Raw genomic sequence first — 15,435 nt, 5'->3', positions numbered from 1 at the left:
CAGTTTGTTTTATAAACAATTAAGAAATACCTTATAATGCCATCTTTTTACGAATTACATTTCATTTTATTTACAAGAAAACTTAAGACTAATACAATTTCGTAGTGAATTCATTGAATATTGGACAACAAGTACAAAATACTTCAATTGAATTTCTGAAAACGTTCCTCAGCCGGTCCTCGATACGGTTTTCGCTGTCAATCCGCTCCAATTCAACAATTGTCTAACGACTAAACATATAATCCTTTTATTTAAATAACTAGATACACGCATGGAAATTCATTAGAACGCATCTGAAACTGATTGAATGAATGTACGCGAGTGTTAATGGGTGTCAAGCGGTTCGTAAGTAAGATAAGTGTGTGAAAATCTGATGAGCATGGATCGGGTGAAGGGGAACTGTCTTCTTTAAAATACTGTGGCACCTATTTCGGGGTATATGATCTGGAAAAGGTCTATTGGGTGTGGGGTGGTTATGTAAGTAGTTAGTGCGAGTCCTGGGCAGGATGACCGCTCAGTCCGTATCGTAGTAGGCGTAATCGTAGCTGGTGTCCTCGTCGGCATGTGGAGGCCTCTTGCCAGCCGGTCGCTCCTTCTTCTCCAGCTGCAGCTGCTCCTTTTTGCTCTTCACCGACTTCTTGGTCTCCACGTGTGGTGCACTTGTGGTAATGATGGTGGTGGTGGTTGTGGCTGTGGTTGCTGGTCGTCGGGTGGTGGTGGTGGTGGTGCTAGTTGTGGTGCTGGTGGTGGTGGAGCTAGTGGTGCTGCTGGTCTGCGGACTAGATGCCACCAGCTGCGGACTGTACTGTGAGTTGTACTGCTGCGAGGTCTTCTCCGCCTTGTAGATATCCGCCCTCAGTTTGTTGATGCTGGCTGCTCCAAAATTCAGGGATTGGGCGGTCTTGAAGAGCTCCTCCTCGTCGCTGAGATCCGATTCCCTCTCCCGCTCCCGCTCCCGCTCCCTTTCCCTCTCCCTTTCCCGCTCCAACTCCTTTTGGTAGACGGACTTCTGCTGGCTCTTCAGGTGACTGTGAGCCTGCTGGAAACCATGTGGCTGCCGGCTAGAAATGGAAGCCACCGGCGCACTTGTGGTCGAAGTGGTTGAACTGGTGGCTCGGTTGCGCAGGAAGCGGATGCGATTGCGTGGGAAGTCATTCTCGTACAGCTCCGGATGGTACTGCCCATCATCCTCGTCCACGGTGGAATGGGGATTTGCTGTGGTTGGTGGTGCTGCTGGGGTCACCACCTTCTTGGTGGCCGCCTGGGTGGGTCGGTGGGTCAACTGCGTCTGGTAGCTCTGCTCGTAGGGCTTCTTGTAGGTGGTGGGTCGGAAAGTAGTAGGAGTGTAGGCCTCTTTCACCCTGGTCGTGGAGGCACTGGTGGTGGGATAGTACAGCTCCTGGTCGGCATAACGCTCGGTGGTTGCCTTGTAGGTGATGCTGCCCCGGCTGGTGAAGGATCGGGGCTTTGAACTGGGAGCGGAGAAGGGAGCTGGCTCCTGGCCACCCACTCGAGTCACCTGCGGCTTGTGTCGCTGGTAGTGCGGTTCCAATTGGTTGGGCTTGTTTTGCACCGCCTGGAAAGGTTGGGGCTGCTGCAGCTTGGGACTCTTCGAAAGATCCACAAACTCGTTCTGATTGATATAGTTCGATTCCTGGGGACCCAGTTTCTGTTTTCGCACCGCCGCCGTTGTGGGTTTGCTGCGCTTCTCAAAGTCCTGGACTCCCTTGCCCGTCACCTTGGTGGAACTGGCAGGTGGGGAGGTGGTCTTGAAGCGATAGGCTCCATTGTTGGGGTTGTAGGTGGTGGGCTGAATCCTCTCCTGGGTAGCGAAGTCATTGGAGCCGAAGCTGAAGCGACTGGTGATGCTGCTGCTGGGACGTGGAGTGGTCACAGTGGAGTAGGAAGGACTCTTGGTGTGCGGAGAGCTGTCCAGGAAGTCCGTATTAAAGGTGGCATGCAGGGTGATCTTCTTCAGCGACTTGGTGGTACTGGGAGCAGCTGTGCTAGGCGTGACAGGACTACTTGGACCGAAAGTGGATCGTGGACCGAAAGTGGATCCTCCTCCTCCTCCTCTGGTGGGAATGACCCGCGTGGTCTTGCGCTGGTAATCCGAAAAGTCATTGGGCTTGGGTCGCGAGGGCTCCTCATCGTATTCCCGTCCCCCGTGGCGATTGGAGAAGAAGTGCGAGCTGTGGGAACCCTTGAAGATATCATCTATGTCTTCTGTGGATGGGAGCGTGATTAATTTTGGGGCCATGCATCTCAGGAACCTATTGTTTCTTACGCTTGGAGTCGTCATTGTTGCTGTAATTGTTGTTGTAATAGTTGCGTTCCGTCGTGGATGTGGTCGATGTGGTGGTTGTGGTGGCCCTGCTGGTGCTGGCCAAAGTGGTCGGCGTGTAATAGGTGGAAATGGGTCGCTTGGTGGGTTGCGTGATCTCCAAATTGGGACTGGAGCTGGAACTGGAGGTGCCACCTGTCTGCGAGTAATTGTGACGAGTTCGTGGCTTTTGCTCCCCGCCACGATTATTATTGTTATTGCTGATGTTATTGTTGTGGTTCTCCTTTGAGCGGCGTACATCACCTGCAATTACAAACAAGAGTGGTTAAAATAGCCCCAAGTCACGCCCTTCGGTTTGATGTCTAGACAAAGACATTTATTTGCTATAATCATTCTAAAAACTTGTGGTTAATAAATAAAACAAGGGAGAACGCTATAGTCGAGTACCTCGACTATCAGATACCCGTTACTCAGCTTAAGCGACCAAAGGGAAATGGAGATATGCAAGCAGCAAAGCGAGATTTAAATGCGCCACCTACCGGCGGAAGACAGATTTAAGCGTTGTGTGCGTCAGGGTAGGCTTGACAAATTCATTGTTCAATAGAATAAGTTAGCCGCGCACTTTGCTCTCTCTGAGCGCCGGCAGTGCTTTTCTCTTTGCCGCTAAGTTCGGCCGGCAACTATTTACATACACACACATACACGCGTAAAAACATTTCGCACTGTCTGGCTCTGACGTCATAGCTTTTTTTCTTGGGAGGTTTGTGGGCGTTAGAGTGGGCGTAGAAAAATTTTTTTTGGGTCAATCGATAGGTATGGACAAGACTAATACATTTCAGTTAAAATTTTCTATCTAACATCAAAACTGTAGGAGCCACAGTTTTGGGCGGTTTGTGGGCGTTAGAGTGGGCGTGGCACTCTACTGAAACAAACTTGCGCTGCGTAAGAAGCTCAGGAATCTGCTCGCCAAATCTCAATAGCCTAGCTCTCATAGTTTCCGAGATCTCAGCGTTCATCCGGACAGACGGACAGACGGACAGACGGACAGACGGACAGACGGACAGACGGACAGACGGACAGACGGACATGGCTAGATCGACTCGGCTAGTGATCCTGATCAAGAATATATATACTTTATGGGGTCGGAAACGCTTCCTTCTGCCTGTTACATACTTTCCGACGAATCTAGTATACCCTTTTACTCTACGAGTAACGGGTATAATTAGAGTAAGCCAGATCATTAGAGAAAAACCAGGGAATTAACAATTGCAAGTGAACGATAATGAACAACATAACGAATTAAGTCATCGAAAATGAACAACTTAGCGATGGAAATGAACGAGTGAACTTTTGGCACTTGCTTAAATTTTGACTTACGGATGATTTATTTTAAAATGTTATGTTAGCATGATGAAAAAAGGATTTACGGTATAACAACATTTTGTAAAATTACATCCAGATATGCAGTCGGCACCAAAGCTTTTTGAAATGAATTCAGTCAGTTAGTTATAATGTAAGGAAGTGTCATATGGCCATAAGTCAATAAGAAATTAAACAAAGAAACATCAGGATATTAGTTAACATCGTGATTCTACTTTATTTTTTGTATAGAAATAGTTCCCATCCAATAGAATTACTCACCCGTTTCGGCGCGTTGGAGGTGGAAGGTAGCCTCCTCCTCGTTGGCGGATTTGCTATCATCTCCGCCGCGATAGAGATCGTTCAGGTGGCCATTGTCGTAGAAGGACGTGGCCTTGTCGCAGTCCACGTCCACCCAGTTGGCGCAGATCTGCAGCTCCTGGTCGAAGGCCGTCGTGTTGGGACAGAGGAAGCGGTAGTCCTGCACCTGTTGGACAAACGGATTAGCTCTTCGGTGAAGGAGCTGCGCAAAACAGCGAAAGCATCAAAAGCACCAAAAACAGCACCATTAGACAGGCAGAGCAACATGCAAAATTCAATAAGTTATAAGTGGATTCGATAAAGCCAAAAGCATTAAGGCCAAGAACCAGGCAGCAGCTGCCGTCACGTAAGAATAGCTTGTTACCACTAAACTAAACATAATCGGTCTAAACTGGGGCAACATTTGCTTTAATTGTACTTGTCAAAAAAATAACCCATTATAAGTATAACGATATTGAATTCAACGTTCTAACGTATGTAACCCCCTTAATCTTAAGATTGTTTAGACAACCACATAACATTTAATTTGAGCTAACTATCTGGTACCTGATTAGAATATACATACATATGTTTTTCATTCTTGAATAAATGCTTTGAACTATTTCCTCATTTGGTTCTAGCATAAACATAAACAAGGTAACTACATACAAGGTACATGATTAAAACAAAGAAATAATGATGAAATTCCTTTGAATAAATTTATGACATTACAAGATTAGAATTCTAAAAAGACGTAGCTTCATAGGTTTCCCTTTCTAGAATAAATAGTTGAAAATGAATAGAATCTTTAAATGCATTTCCCCATCTCGTTATTTACATTCCTGACTCCCAGTGTAGATGCCCATATCCATATCCAATCAGTGGCTTCCTTGTGAGGCGACTTGAATGCCACGGCAACCAGAAGCATTCGGTGGCCTGTCGCAAACTTTGGCATTTCCACTTGCCACTTGGCATTTGCGTTGGCCCGCAGGGGTAGCTTCGGAGGCCAGGTGAAGTGAACGTTCTCGATCTGGTTCTCGATGAGACCACAGAGCCATTGTGCACAGTAGGCTAATTGACAGGCCGAAATCCATTCTGTCTCATAAACACACTCGCCACTGCCACATAGAAAACCCGTTTTTGTTACCTCGTTCGCTAGTTTGTTTTTCGTTAACACTTATATGTCATGCAGTACAGAGATGAAGTGCCCCATCCCGGCGAGATGAGGGTCTATCTGTTCCGAAAGCTATTGGCCTCCCCCAACGATTTGCAGCGCGAAGTGTGCGAGGAGGCGATCGGCGAGGTGTTGGATCAGGTCCTCAGTGGACGCACCAGCACAATCTTCAGCTGCAGCGAAATACCTAGGGATCTTCGAGGGGATCCAGCTGACATGGTCACCCGCATCCTGGGCGAACTCTTCACTAGCATCTACTCGATGGAGACGAACTTGGAAGTGCACGTTTCGGTGCGGTATGTTCAGCTCAACGGGGAGTCGGACGACCTGGTGGTCAACCTCAGGGGAGGCAATCGCCGGGCGACCCGAGATCACTTCGTGGCCACTGCCCGTGAAGTGCTCACCTACATGGAGAGGGTCATGGGCAGGATGGGAGAGGCCGGCGATTGTCCACACCTGATCTTCACCATCCACGTGACGCAGGCGAATAGTGAGCAGTTGAGGAAATGTTGCGGGAAGCTTCAAATTGTTCACCTGAAGATTCTGGCGGAGGATTCGTCGCCCCTTGAATCGGACACGTCCCTGGACACGCTGGTGAATCTGTTGCAAGCCCTGGCCAACAATCCCAAGACCCACATTCGGTACCACAACATACGATTGACCAGGCTTTTAAAACAACTAATGGGCAGCGAAGGCAGAACAGTGGTAATTAACTACACAGATCCTCCGGAAAGAAGGGGCCACTTAGTGGCTCCCGCACCAGCACCTACTCCCTCTTCCAATACCAACGTCAGTCTGCCCGCCGAAGTCTGGAGGGGAATGTTCAGGCAGGAGCGAAAAAGGTACCTCTGCTTGAGGGAAAAGGTTCTGGAAATGGTGGAGGAAAGGGAGGAGCTGGAAAGGTTCCTGGAGAGCCTGGAGATGGGCGACAATCCAGAGGAGGAAACAAAGTCCTCTAAAGGAGACTGCTGTGGGATAGAGCATAGCCTCATGCAGCAGAAGATGCTGCGGATTCGTAAAGAGGCAGAGATGTCTATCGAAAAGCTGCAAGATCTGCAGGGAGACATCGATCATCTAGCTGAGAACAACGATCACTTGGAGGCGAAACTTGCCCAAAAGAACAGTCAACTGAAAAGACAGAGCTATCTCCTGCGGTCCATTCACATGGAGCTAATAGATCAGAAGCGGAAGTTTCAGAACAAACTGGCCGAGTACTCGGACTTATTTCAGGGCATGTGGCAAAAGCAGAGTGTGGACATCCAACGGCAGGAGCAAGTGCAGCGGAATCAGTTGTCCGAGATGCTCGAAAACATCTGCCAGGCGATGCAGCGGTGGTGCCACAGGAAAGCAGCCCTGATGCCCCAGGAGGATGAAGGGCTGGAGTCGCGGAAGAGCCTGGTGGAAGACCCTAAGCTCTAGAGTTTTCCACTCGGCTCCCAGTGAAGAGGCCACGAATCACCCGCTTAAAGGTCAGCCAGTCCGTCGACTGCTTCAGGTTTTTTTGCCAGCTCCGATGCCAAAGCCATCCGGCCATCCGGACCAGTCACGAACCATTCGGAGCCATCTCACACATTCCCCAGCGCATCTGGCTGTGCCACTTTGCCATTTAGCTGGCGCGACGGAACCGAAGCGATATCTGTCGGCAAGTTCGTTGCCTAAGTCTTTCGGTTTGCCCGCCAGTTTAAGGCTGTGAAATCTGGAAGGGCTGTTGGGAATGGAGTTGAAAGGGAAAATCTCCCTAGCTTAACCAATAAGTACTATCAAATTTCATACTGTTTTCCCAAATTCTAGATTGAGTATTGTTAGGTCGACTATGTTCTACGTGCTTTCTATCCGGAAAATGCTAATATGTGTAGATACAAATTTTACAGTTATTAAAATATTAATTTAGGCTATTAAAAGTCGAAAGTATAATCCTTTTTCTTTTAAATAATGGATTATCCGTTGGAAATATTTTATTTAATATCTTTTCTTACACTTCCTTTTCCACGAATTATCTCTTTAATAATACAACTCCTCATAAATTAACTTTTCATTCAGCATTCTTATTTAGTTTAGCGTCGTAATAAAAAATAAACGTTTCAATCCTAGTCCCAGCTATCTTACACGGTCCACTGCTGCCTTGATCTCAACCAGAAGCACTTGCACCGGGCACAGCAACACTCACCCCCACTCCGGGCAGCTTGACGCACACATGGAACATCTGGCACTGGGTCTCCGGATCAGCGTAGTAGCCGCCCAGGATCTTGTCGTGGCAGGTGAACTGCGTCTTGGGCATGTTTTGCAGGCTGTAGGTGGGCCATGGTCTTCCGAAGGCCAGGTCGTCGTCCTCGTCGAGCAACTGGGCCTGTGCGAGTCCGTATCCACTGCAAAGTGTCGTTGCTGCAAGAGGGGAAAAAACGAAAAAACAATCAGAAATCGTGATCTGGTTAGGACTGGTCTTCAAATGGCAGCTCAAGTAGTGCCAGAATGGAGACGAATGGGTATTTAGTGGGAACTGATGCTGGTGCCGATGGTGACCTGGTGGTCAAGTGACCTTCGGGCCGCATCACTTTCGCTTACAACTGCGAGACGAGCTCGTGATTTATGTGTGCCGGAGCACTTGCTGCCGTCCAAGGCTGTGGAGCCACTAGCTCGGTTCTGCGAGTGCTCGAGACTGCTTTTATTTACTTTTTCGGAGCATCGATTGGTATTTGCGATGCCGAGCGACATCATTAACATTTTGGGCCAAACGATATATGATCGCATATACATATATGTATTTATTGTGGTCACATGGGGGTCGCTCAATTAAAATGCCAAGTCAATCAGTATTACGGATTACGCTTGTCGTACATCTGTACATTGGGTATTAAAAGCAAAGTAGCCAGGCGTTTGCCTAATTACCCTGAGGCTTTTTATATACATGGCTATATCTTGTTTTGCATATATTTTACTTATTCTGTGTAGCTGCTGTTCTTTAGACAGCGGAAGATGGTTTCGCTGCAATTAAGGCAAGTGTAATTGCCATGGCGAACTGCAGAACAAAGCTCCTCTTCTCCGGCTGCAAATTGCAGTCGCAGGTTGCATAATCCTCCAGTGCGCCCCCATTTATCATGCCAAAAAAAAAAAGAAAAACAGATTCGAAAAAGAAAAACTGTTAAAGGAAACCCCAAATGCAAAACAAAGAGAAAACAAGCCATCCAGCACAGTTCGAAGAAAAGAAAGACGCTGTGGCGGCAACTCACCTCTGATTCGCATTTAATTCAAGTGAATTTCGAACCCTACTTTCCTCCCCAGCAGAGAGGTCCATTGTTTGGCAGTGAACTATGACTGGGCAGATGGCATGGGGCAAAGGCAAATGCAAAGGCAAAGGCAAAGGCAAAGGCATCCAAGGCAGCTCTTTTGTTGCCCCTTTCAATGCAGATTGTTCGATTCCGATTTCAATTGCTCGGTTGCTGAAGTGAATCTACAAATTGGTCAAAACTTTGGCCTGACTTTAGCTCTCACGCAGCTGAAATCCCCTTAAGCCACTGTTTTGGGCGTTGTCCCACTCAAACTCTTACCCATACCGAAAATATAATTTACAGTATGGTAATTATGTTTGCTGATGACCCACTCTTAGCCGTAATTGCCATTTCTCAGCCTTGTCTTCATTTTGGCCTGCTGCGGGGGCTGTCGGGCAAATTACGCTTGGTTTCAAATGTGATCGATATGAAACTCATTGAATCCCATTAATTTCTTTTGCGATGGACCTTGAACCAGCTTAGCGTTTCTATATGAAACACGTTAAAAAAAACAAAAACTAATGAGCATGTGATTTTTTATATTTAACGATATGCCATCTTTTTTGTTTAAGCACCATGTGCGGAGCATGGGTGATTTGAATGGGATAAAAACGGTTGGAAAGTTGGTCCAATAATCGATATCTAATATCTACGTTTTTACAAGTACTTAACCCATTTTCTACTTTTTAGTTATTATACAAATATATGTTCAGCTTTTACCTTTGGCTCCATTTTACAATAAAAAACAATTTTAAATAGCTATGTCCCTGACAAAAACATTAAAAAAGAAAGAAACGAAGATCACTAAAAATGTTTTAAACCCTAGGTTATCAAAACTGTATAAAAATAAATATTTCAGAAAAAAAACCCAAATATATTTTTAACTTTCAAGGACCTTTATAACTTTTTTTTCCAAATTTATTGAAGAAGTAGGTATACAAGTGACACTGATATTTATTTAGCTTTAAAAAACATTGATTAATGGCAATGCCTGACTTCGATATATCCCTAAATTTAATTATACCTCCTCTATAAATATATTAAAAAGTACTTGTCAAGATTTTATAATGACCTGTTGGACACTTAAAATATTTTGCTCAAGGACCTTTTTACCATTCAAAAATTTTACTCACCCAGAAGTAAGGCAATCATTGCATTTTCAATGCTCAACATGGTGTATTAGTTTTTATAATCCAAAATCAGGATGATATCCAATAAGTTATCCAGAGCAATTAAGCTGATAGTTAATGTCGATTTTCACATGGATCGCACTGCAAAACAAGAGGGCACAACACCAGAAATCTTATGAGTATTGGAAGGGATTTGATTGCAAAACCCCCCGGCTGCACAAGATGTTTGTTTCTTTGTTACTTTTTGGTTTTTTTGTCGTTTTATTTTTGTTCACTAACTAAACGCGAAAATCATCACCGTCGAACAACTCATTTCCATGGCGAATGTGCCACAAAAAGTTGTCCGTCATGTAGGAAATGAGCAGACGTCAGGGCAAAAATTCTTCAAACTTCGATCTTGTATGTAAATGCGTACGAAATGTGTTTCGCAAGGTGCGAAAACTACGGAAAGCCCATTTAGAAGGTGCAGCGAGACGTTGAGAGACGTCTGCGTCTGCCGCACTTGGCTGGGCAAACGGCGGAAAAGCACAGAGTGGCAGAAGAACCACCAACAAACAACCACCAACCACTGAAAAGCAACCACCAACCGACCGGAGGAGACAGGCGAACCAGGCGAGTTCAGCGGACAGAGCGGGCTCGCGATGCGCGATCTGTGACTTTATCGTCCACGTTGTCGAAGCGAAATGATTTCTGAAAGCGAAAGGAAAACCACTTGGAGCCCATCGCAGCGCGTCTTACAAGGCAGCAGCAGCAGTGAAGCACAGTGGTTCCAATATATGAAAAGCGACATTGAGCTGAAATGATTACAGAAATCATCGCAAGTTTATGGTGCAGATGGATGTAAAGTTACATTTTTTATTGTTCTTAAGTACAATAAGCACACTTTTAATATTCTATCATCGTTTTTTAATTTTCAATCAAATCTTAAATTAATATCATTTCATAAAAAAAATGTTTCCGCAGGATTAAAAAGATCTGATCACCTGGACTCATCAGGTTTTCCATACAATTTTTCTTATAACTTCTTGATTAATTTGGGAAAAAACCTACTACACCTTTTTCACTTTCTAAACTATGTTTATTTATACAATTTTTTTATTTCTCAGTACTATCCCAATGCCCACAGTGCAACGTCGACGTGAGCAGCGCAGCAGCGTTCCGGCTTCGTCTAGCATCTTCGTGGTCGTATGAGGTTCGTTCCAGTGCTTTGTGATCCACTGCTTCTTGGTTCTGCTGCCTTTTTGGTCGCGGCTCGCTGGCGTATGCTTAACGCAAATTACGCATACGCAGCGTGTGACCATATGACACTTACTGAGCTGCATTGTACGCGATACACCGCCAGCCAGGAGTCGCTGACGCTCATCACTTACGTCAGCTGGCCGCAGGGCCCGCTCATGATTATGGGCAAGCACTCCCCCGCCCGAGCAACGACCCCCACATCAATTACACCCGCTGTACACTGTAAGCTAAGAATGCAACGTTGCCAAATTGATAAATTTAAATTGATATTAAATTTTCAATTTGATTCTATATATACTTTAATTTCAGAATTACCTTAGAAAAAATATTTTTAAACTCAATTTTTCGGAAGTACGGACAATAAATGCACGACACTTTATTCAATTTGTCTTTTAAAATGTTGTACTATAATTTTAGGACTTAGAATAAATATTCTCTGTATTAGCTTTTCAAGTTATTTTTTAAGAAATATGTATAAGCTTGTCGTGCTCAGTTCTAAATGTGTTCCCTCTGCATAGTCTTCGTAATCGTAAGCAACAAAATACTATATATTTATACATTATTTTGTTGTACTTAAGCCTCAAAATGGTGTTATATCTCTTCCTTTTCAGCCCGCCCTTCGAGGAACTCCATTTTTACAGTGCAGCACTGCGCTCGTTCGTCGCTGGTTGCATCTTCCGCTGGGTATTATGTCATAGCCGTGGCGGGGCTTTGTCATTTGGTTTTGCTGCCCCATCTGCCGCTGCTGCTGCGGCTGCCATGTCGGGGCAAAAGTCGCGGTGCCACCGCCAATCCGGTTATGTGTATATGGGTGAGTGTGGCACGGAGCTCCATGGACGGAGGGGGCATTCCGGGTGGGGGGGCTCTTCACGGCATTTGCTGCAGTGTGGGAATTTACACGCCTGCTGCTGCTTTGGCCAGATCTTTTGGCGGATCTTGGGCGTTGCTGCTTAGATTTTCTATATTTGCAGCCCAGAAAAATGGTGGCAGGCAACCTCAAGCTGTCATGTTACCTGGAACTGAAACGAACTCAACTGAACTGGCTGCTTGGCATTTCAAAGTTGAGGTTGCCTGCCGGAAAAAGGCCAGGCAGCCAAAGTCATGCAGATCAGCAGCTGGCGAAAAAATGTCAACTGGAGGATGACTTTCAACCCGGTGTGGAGTTGGAGCGCGGCGGAGCGGAGCCATCTGCCAAAAAGCTGTGGGAAGTGGCCGCCATCTTTCTAATTTGCTGCCGATTGCGATTGTGCAATAGCCCGCAATGCTGTTTGTAATAAATGTTTGTTCGCTTTACCATCCAACTCCTGTGTGTGTGCCGCCAATGACTCACGCGATCCCTCTGCGTGGGAAAGGCCAGCAATAAGGAAGTCTCTCAGGTCCCGAAAATCCAAAAATTCCAATTGTTATTCGAAGATGAGGCCCGACACGATCCATCGCTGGGCATTACACAGCACCTAAGCGGATTGGATTCTAATTAGCGGGCGCTTTCAATTAAATACCCATCTATTCGCTGCTCGAACGGCCTCGGAATCCACGCCTGACATTGATGAATGTGCTCGCCGCCGGAGACACGAATTTGGTGTTCCACCTGGCAGCTACAAGCCGAAGTACACGCCAGAATCCATTGGCGGGGGTAAATTATTTAATTTTTACTCATTATGTAAGCTTGGTTGGCAGTAAAAGTGCCGAAAGCATTTGCACAACGTGTGGGAGCCGGTGGAAAATGCATTCACCAGCAGCAACAGCAGCCGAAAATTCAATTAAGCTGAAGATGCGCCTGAGCAGACTCGCGACTCGCGACTCTCGACTTTCGATCTCATCCCATCGCATCCCATCCCATCCATCCAGCAACGCGCCAAAAAATGCCAAAAACCTGGCAGAAGCTGGTGCAGCCAAAGAGGAAAACACACTGAAAGAAAAATCTGTAAGGCCAAGAACCAATTTAAATATAATGCATAAGAATTTAAAGTAAATATCCGAAAAACATATAATAAAATATATATCCCTACAGTGGATTTTTCCACCTTATGAAAATTATATAAATATTATAAATAAAATAATTGATAAGATATTTTTCTCCGTGCTCTAACGAGTGTCGAGGATTGCAATTGGGACTCGAGCGGGAATTGGAAACCCAGGTCGTTGAGTAATTGTGCAGCAATGAGCATGGGCTGCCAGCAGATTTTCCCGTTGATAAAGTGCAGCTCTTGGAAAACCTTTGGCAGCGTACCGCTCATAATAAGAAATTGCATAGGTACATATATAAATGCATTTACACACATATAATTTCGCATTGCTGGCTGAGATTGGGATGAGGATTCATATTCGGATTCGGGGATTGCACGTGGCAGCGACAGCCGCAAATGGAGACGGAGACGCAGCTGTGCAATTTACAGTTTTATGGATGCGACGCCGCTTGCGAAACCCAAAGCTCGGCGGCTCGCTGGGATTGGATTGGATTGGAATGGGTCAGTCAGGCAGTCGGACAGTGGTCGGTGGTCAGTGAGCGGGCTGCCTGGCTAATTTGACGCATTTCTGTGATATGGCACTTATGAAAATCTGCAAGCGCACTCGTAAAGTCAGCGTTAAAACGAATGACTTAGACAACGAACTCGATTCATACCTTAGATATAAGGCTTGTTCTAATTATAGCTACTGTAGGAAATCTTAGCATCCTAAATTAAATTTTAAGGTAAAGCGATAGTCATATAACTAATTTACCCAATTTGCAAACTTGTAGAAATGTATTTCTGTTTGTTATGCAAACTTTGGTTAAATCGCGGTTTGTGGCTTGTACTCATAAAAAAGCGAACTGTAAAATTGTAACCATTTCAATACAGCAAAAAAATTTGAAATTGCAGTTACTCGCCAAAAAAATAAACATTAAATGCAATTAACTTAAAAGCATCCTCAGAAAAATCCAATAATTTGCGTGGCTTTCCAACAAAGCAAAAACAGGTTTAAGAGCCTAGCATTCTTTATGATTTAAATAAAGTTTCATTAAATTAAAAAAAAAATGTTCCCAGTAATAAATTCTACTTATGTGATGCTAAAATAAAACAAAAGTATCTAATTTGCGAATTAAACTTTACAAAGCATAAATGCAAACAGGTTTACTACCTGCGCCTATTGACAGTCAATAGATTCAAGCATTCTAAATTGCATTTACTGGCACTCGTAAACCGACTTAAGCTGCCATAAGCAAAGCCAACAAACGGGGATCGCGCAGCCGAAATTTGCATAAAATGTGCATTAGTCGCCCGCCTCCGCCGATCCACCGATCCGCAGATGCAGCGACCTCGCCACTACCATCATCATTATCACCATGGAACGATGGAACCAAGCTGCAATTGGCAACCAAGATCTCATACCATCCCAGGCATTGGATCGGCCACACCAAGGCGCAACTTGTGCCGAAATCTGCACGACGAAACGTGAGAAAATGTTATAGTCATTGCAGTTGCAGTTGCTATGCCATGTACATAGAGGCGAAATACGAAAATAAATAATAAAAAAATTAAAAAAGATATTTGGTAAATTATGGGAATGAATGGGACGAATGGAGGAGGGTGGATCGTAACGGGCGGTAAAGAATCCGGCGCTCCAACTTGCAGATGCTGCGGTCTCTGTGACTAATTGCATGCCCATACAAATGCACTTTTCGTAATGTTGGAATATGTGTGAATTATTATGCAGTCGAATCTTCATTGTAATCATGTTAATGAGCTTTCCGCCGCTCAGACTTCATTGTTCGTGATTCTTCTGGCCGGAGATTCTGAGCCAAATGCCAAATGGCTAATGCGCTGACCAGGATGTTGAGCTCGGGCTTTGTCAAGACAACTTTTATTTTATGTTAATTCAATTAGACGGCGACTTTTGTCACCCTGCAAATGCAGCAACAGCAGCAGCAACATCACCTTTTTTTAAACTCTGCCCAGCGATGGGTCTTCTTCATTTTACCAGCAAACATTTTTGCACAAAAACGTTTTTGAGGAGCGCCACTTGCTGATCGTTTGTTTGCCAAAAAACACGACAACAACGCCAGGCACAACAGCAACATCGGGCAGCAACATCCAGCGACACAACAGCAACTACACTCAGAAAAAATCATACAATTATAGAGTACTTACTTTTAGGTTAGATTTTATAAATGGGATCAAGGAAACCTTATGAAAATTATTTAAAAAAAAACTAAATGCTTTTTGGAACTTTGGAATCTGTCAAAATCATATGTGACTCATACTTCCTCACCTACGTTTCATTCAGTTGCTCTTTAAGATACAATTTTATTAGTTAAGAGGGTCATTTTTTCCAAGTGCACAACAGCAACAGCTTGAGAGCTTCGGTCGTTGCTGATTTATGCGTTTTGCAGCATTTAAATTGGCATTTATGTCAAACTGCGGTAAGGGTAAGTAATATTTTGTATAATACATTTCGCTTTATTTGTTTTATAAGCCCGCGTCCTTGGGGTTTGTCGGCTTCGACACTTTTCCAACTTGGAGTCTCTTTCCCATGGCTGCCACTCGCATCACAGCATCCGCAGATGATGATGATGATAGTTTTGATGCTGCAGCCCGGGTATTTCTTTTTATAAATTCGCTTAATGCCCGCTTTGACTTTATTGAGCCGAAACAAATTGGTTAATTGTTCCACAATCCCTGGCATGTTTGGCAATGTCTGGCC

The 15,435-nt window shown here is 44.9% G+C and overlaps 2 protein-coding genes across 3 annotated transcripts; one reads left to right on the top strand and one right to left on the bottom strand.

Annotated features, from left to right (window-relative positions):
- Window positions 1-44: 44 nt before the first annotated feature.
- Window positions 45-10,188, bottom strand: LOC119560439 (flocculation protein FLO11). Of its 2 annotated transcripts, none has more exons than XM_037873886.1 (6): window positions 10,105-10,188; window positions 9,517-9,654; window positions 7,285-7,499; window positions 3,926-4,166; window positions 2,288-2,587; window positions 45-2,226 (listed from the first exon to the last, which is right to left on the bottom strand). In XM_037873886.1, exons 2-6 carry the CDS (start codon window positions 9,554-9,556, stop codon window positions 515-517), a joined length of 2,508 nt encoding a protein of 835 aa, XP_037729814.1. In that variant the 5' UTR covers window positions 9,557-9,654; window positions 10,105-10,188; the 3' UTR covers window positions 45-514. The 2 variants fall into 2 exon arrangements, with proteins under 2 accessions (XP_037729814.1, XP_037729824.1); XM_037873896.1 differs by having other exon boundaries at window positions 3,926-4,130.
- On the top strand, window positions 5,025-7,018 carry LOC119560466 (kinesin heavy chain). Its single transcript, XM_037873929.1, has one exon. It carries the CDS (start codon window positions 5,130-5,132, stop codon window positions 6,534-6,536), a length of 1,407 nt encoding a protein of 468 aa, XP_037729857.1. The 5' UTR covers window positions 5,025-5,129; the 3' UTR covers window positions 6,537-7,018.
- Window positions 10,189-15,435: the final 5,247 nt, after the last annotated feature.

The sequence above is a fragment of the Drosophila subpulchrella genome, chromosome 3R (genome assembly GCF_014743375.2).
Source record: "Drosophila subpulchrella strain 33 F10 #4 breed RU33 chromosome 3R, RU_Dsub_v1.1 Primary Assembly, whole genome shotgun sequence".
NCBI lineage: Eukaryota > Metazoa > Arthropoda > Insecta > Diptera > Drosophilidae > Drosophila > Drosophila subpulchrella.
The sequence above is the reverse complement of the archived record's forward strand: the minus strand, read 5'-3'. Positions and strand labels throughout refer to the sequence as shown.

What these genes read in the sequence shown, in the direction of transcription:
- LOC119560466 (XM_037873929.1), top strand. Translation starts at nt 5,130, where the DNA reads ATGCAGTACAGAGATGAAGTGCCCCATCCCGGCGAGATGAGGGTCTAT.
- LOC119560439 (XM_037873886.1), bottom strand. Translation starts at nt 9,556, where the DNA reads ATGTTGAGCATTGAAAATGCAATGATTGCCTTACTTCTGG. An exon ending in AATGATTGCCTTACTTCTGG is followed by an intron (nt 7,500 to 9,516) that starts GTGAGTAAAATT and finishes CCCCTCTTGCAG; the next exon opens with CAACGACACTTTGCAGTGGA. An exon ending in TCAAGCTGCCCGGAGTGGGG is followed by an intron (nt 4,167 to 7,284) that starts GTGAGTGTTGCT and finishes TGTTTTGCGCAG; the next exon opens with CTCCTTCACCGAAGAGCTAA.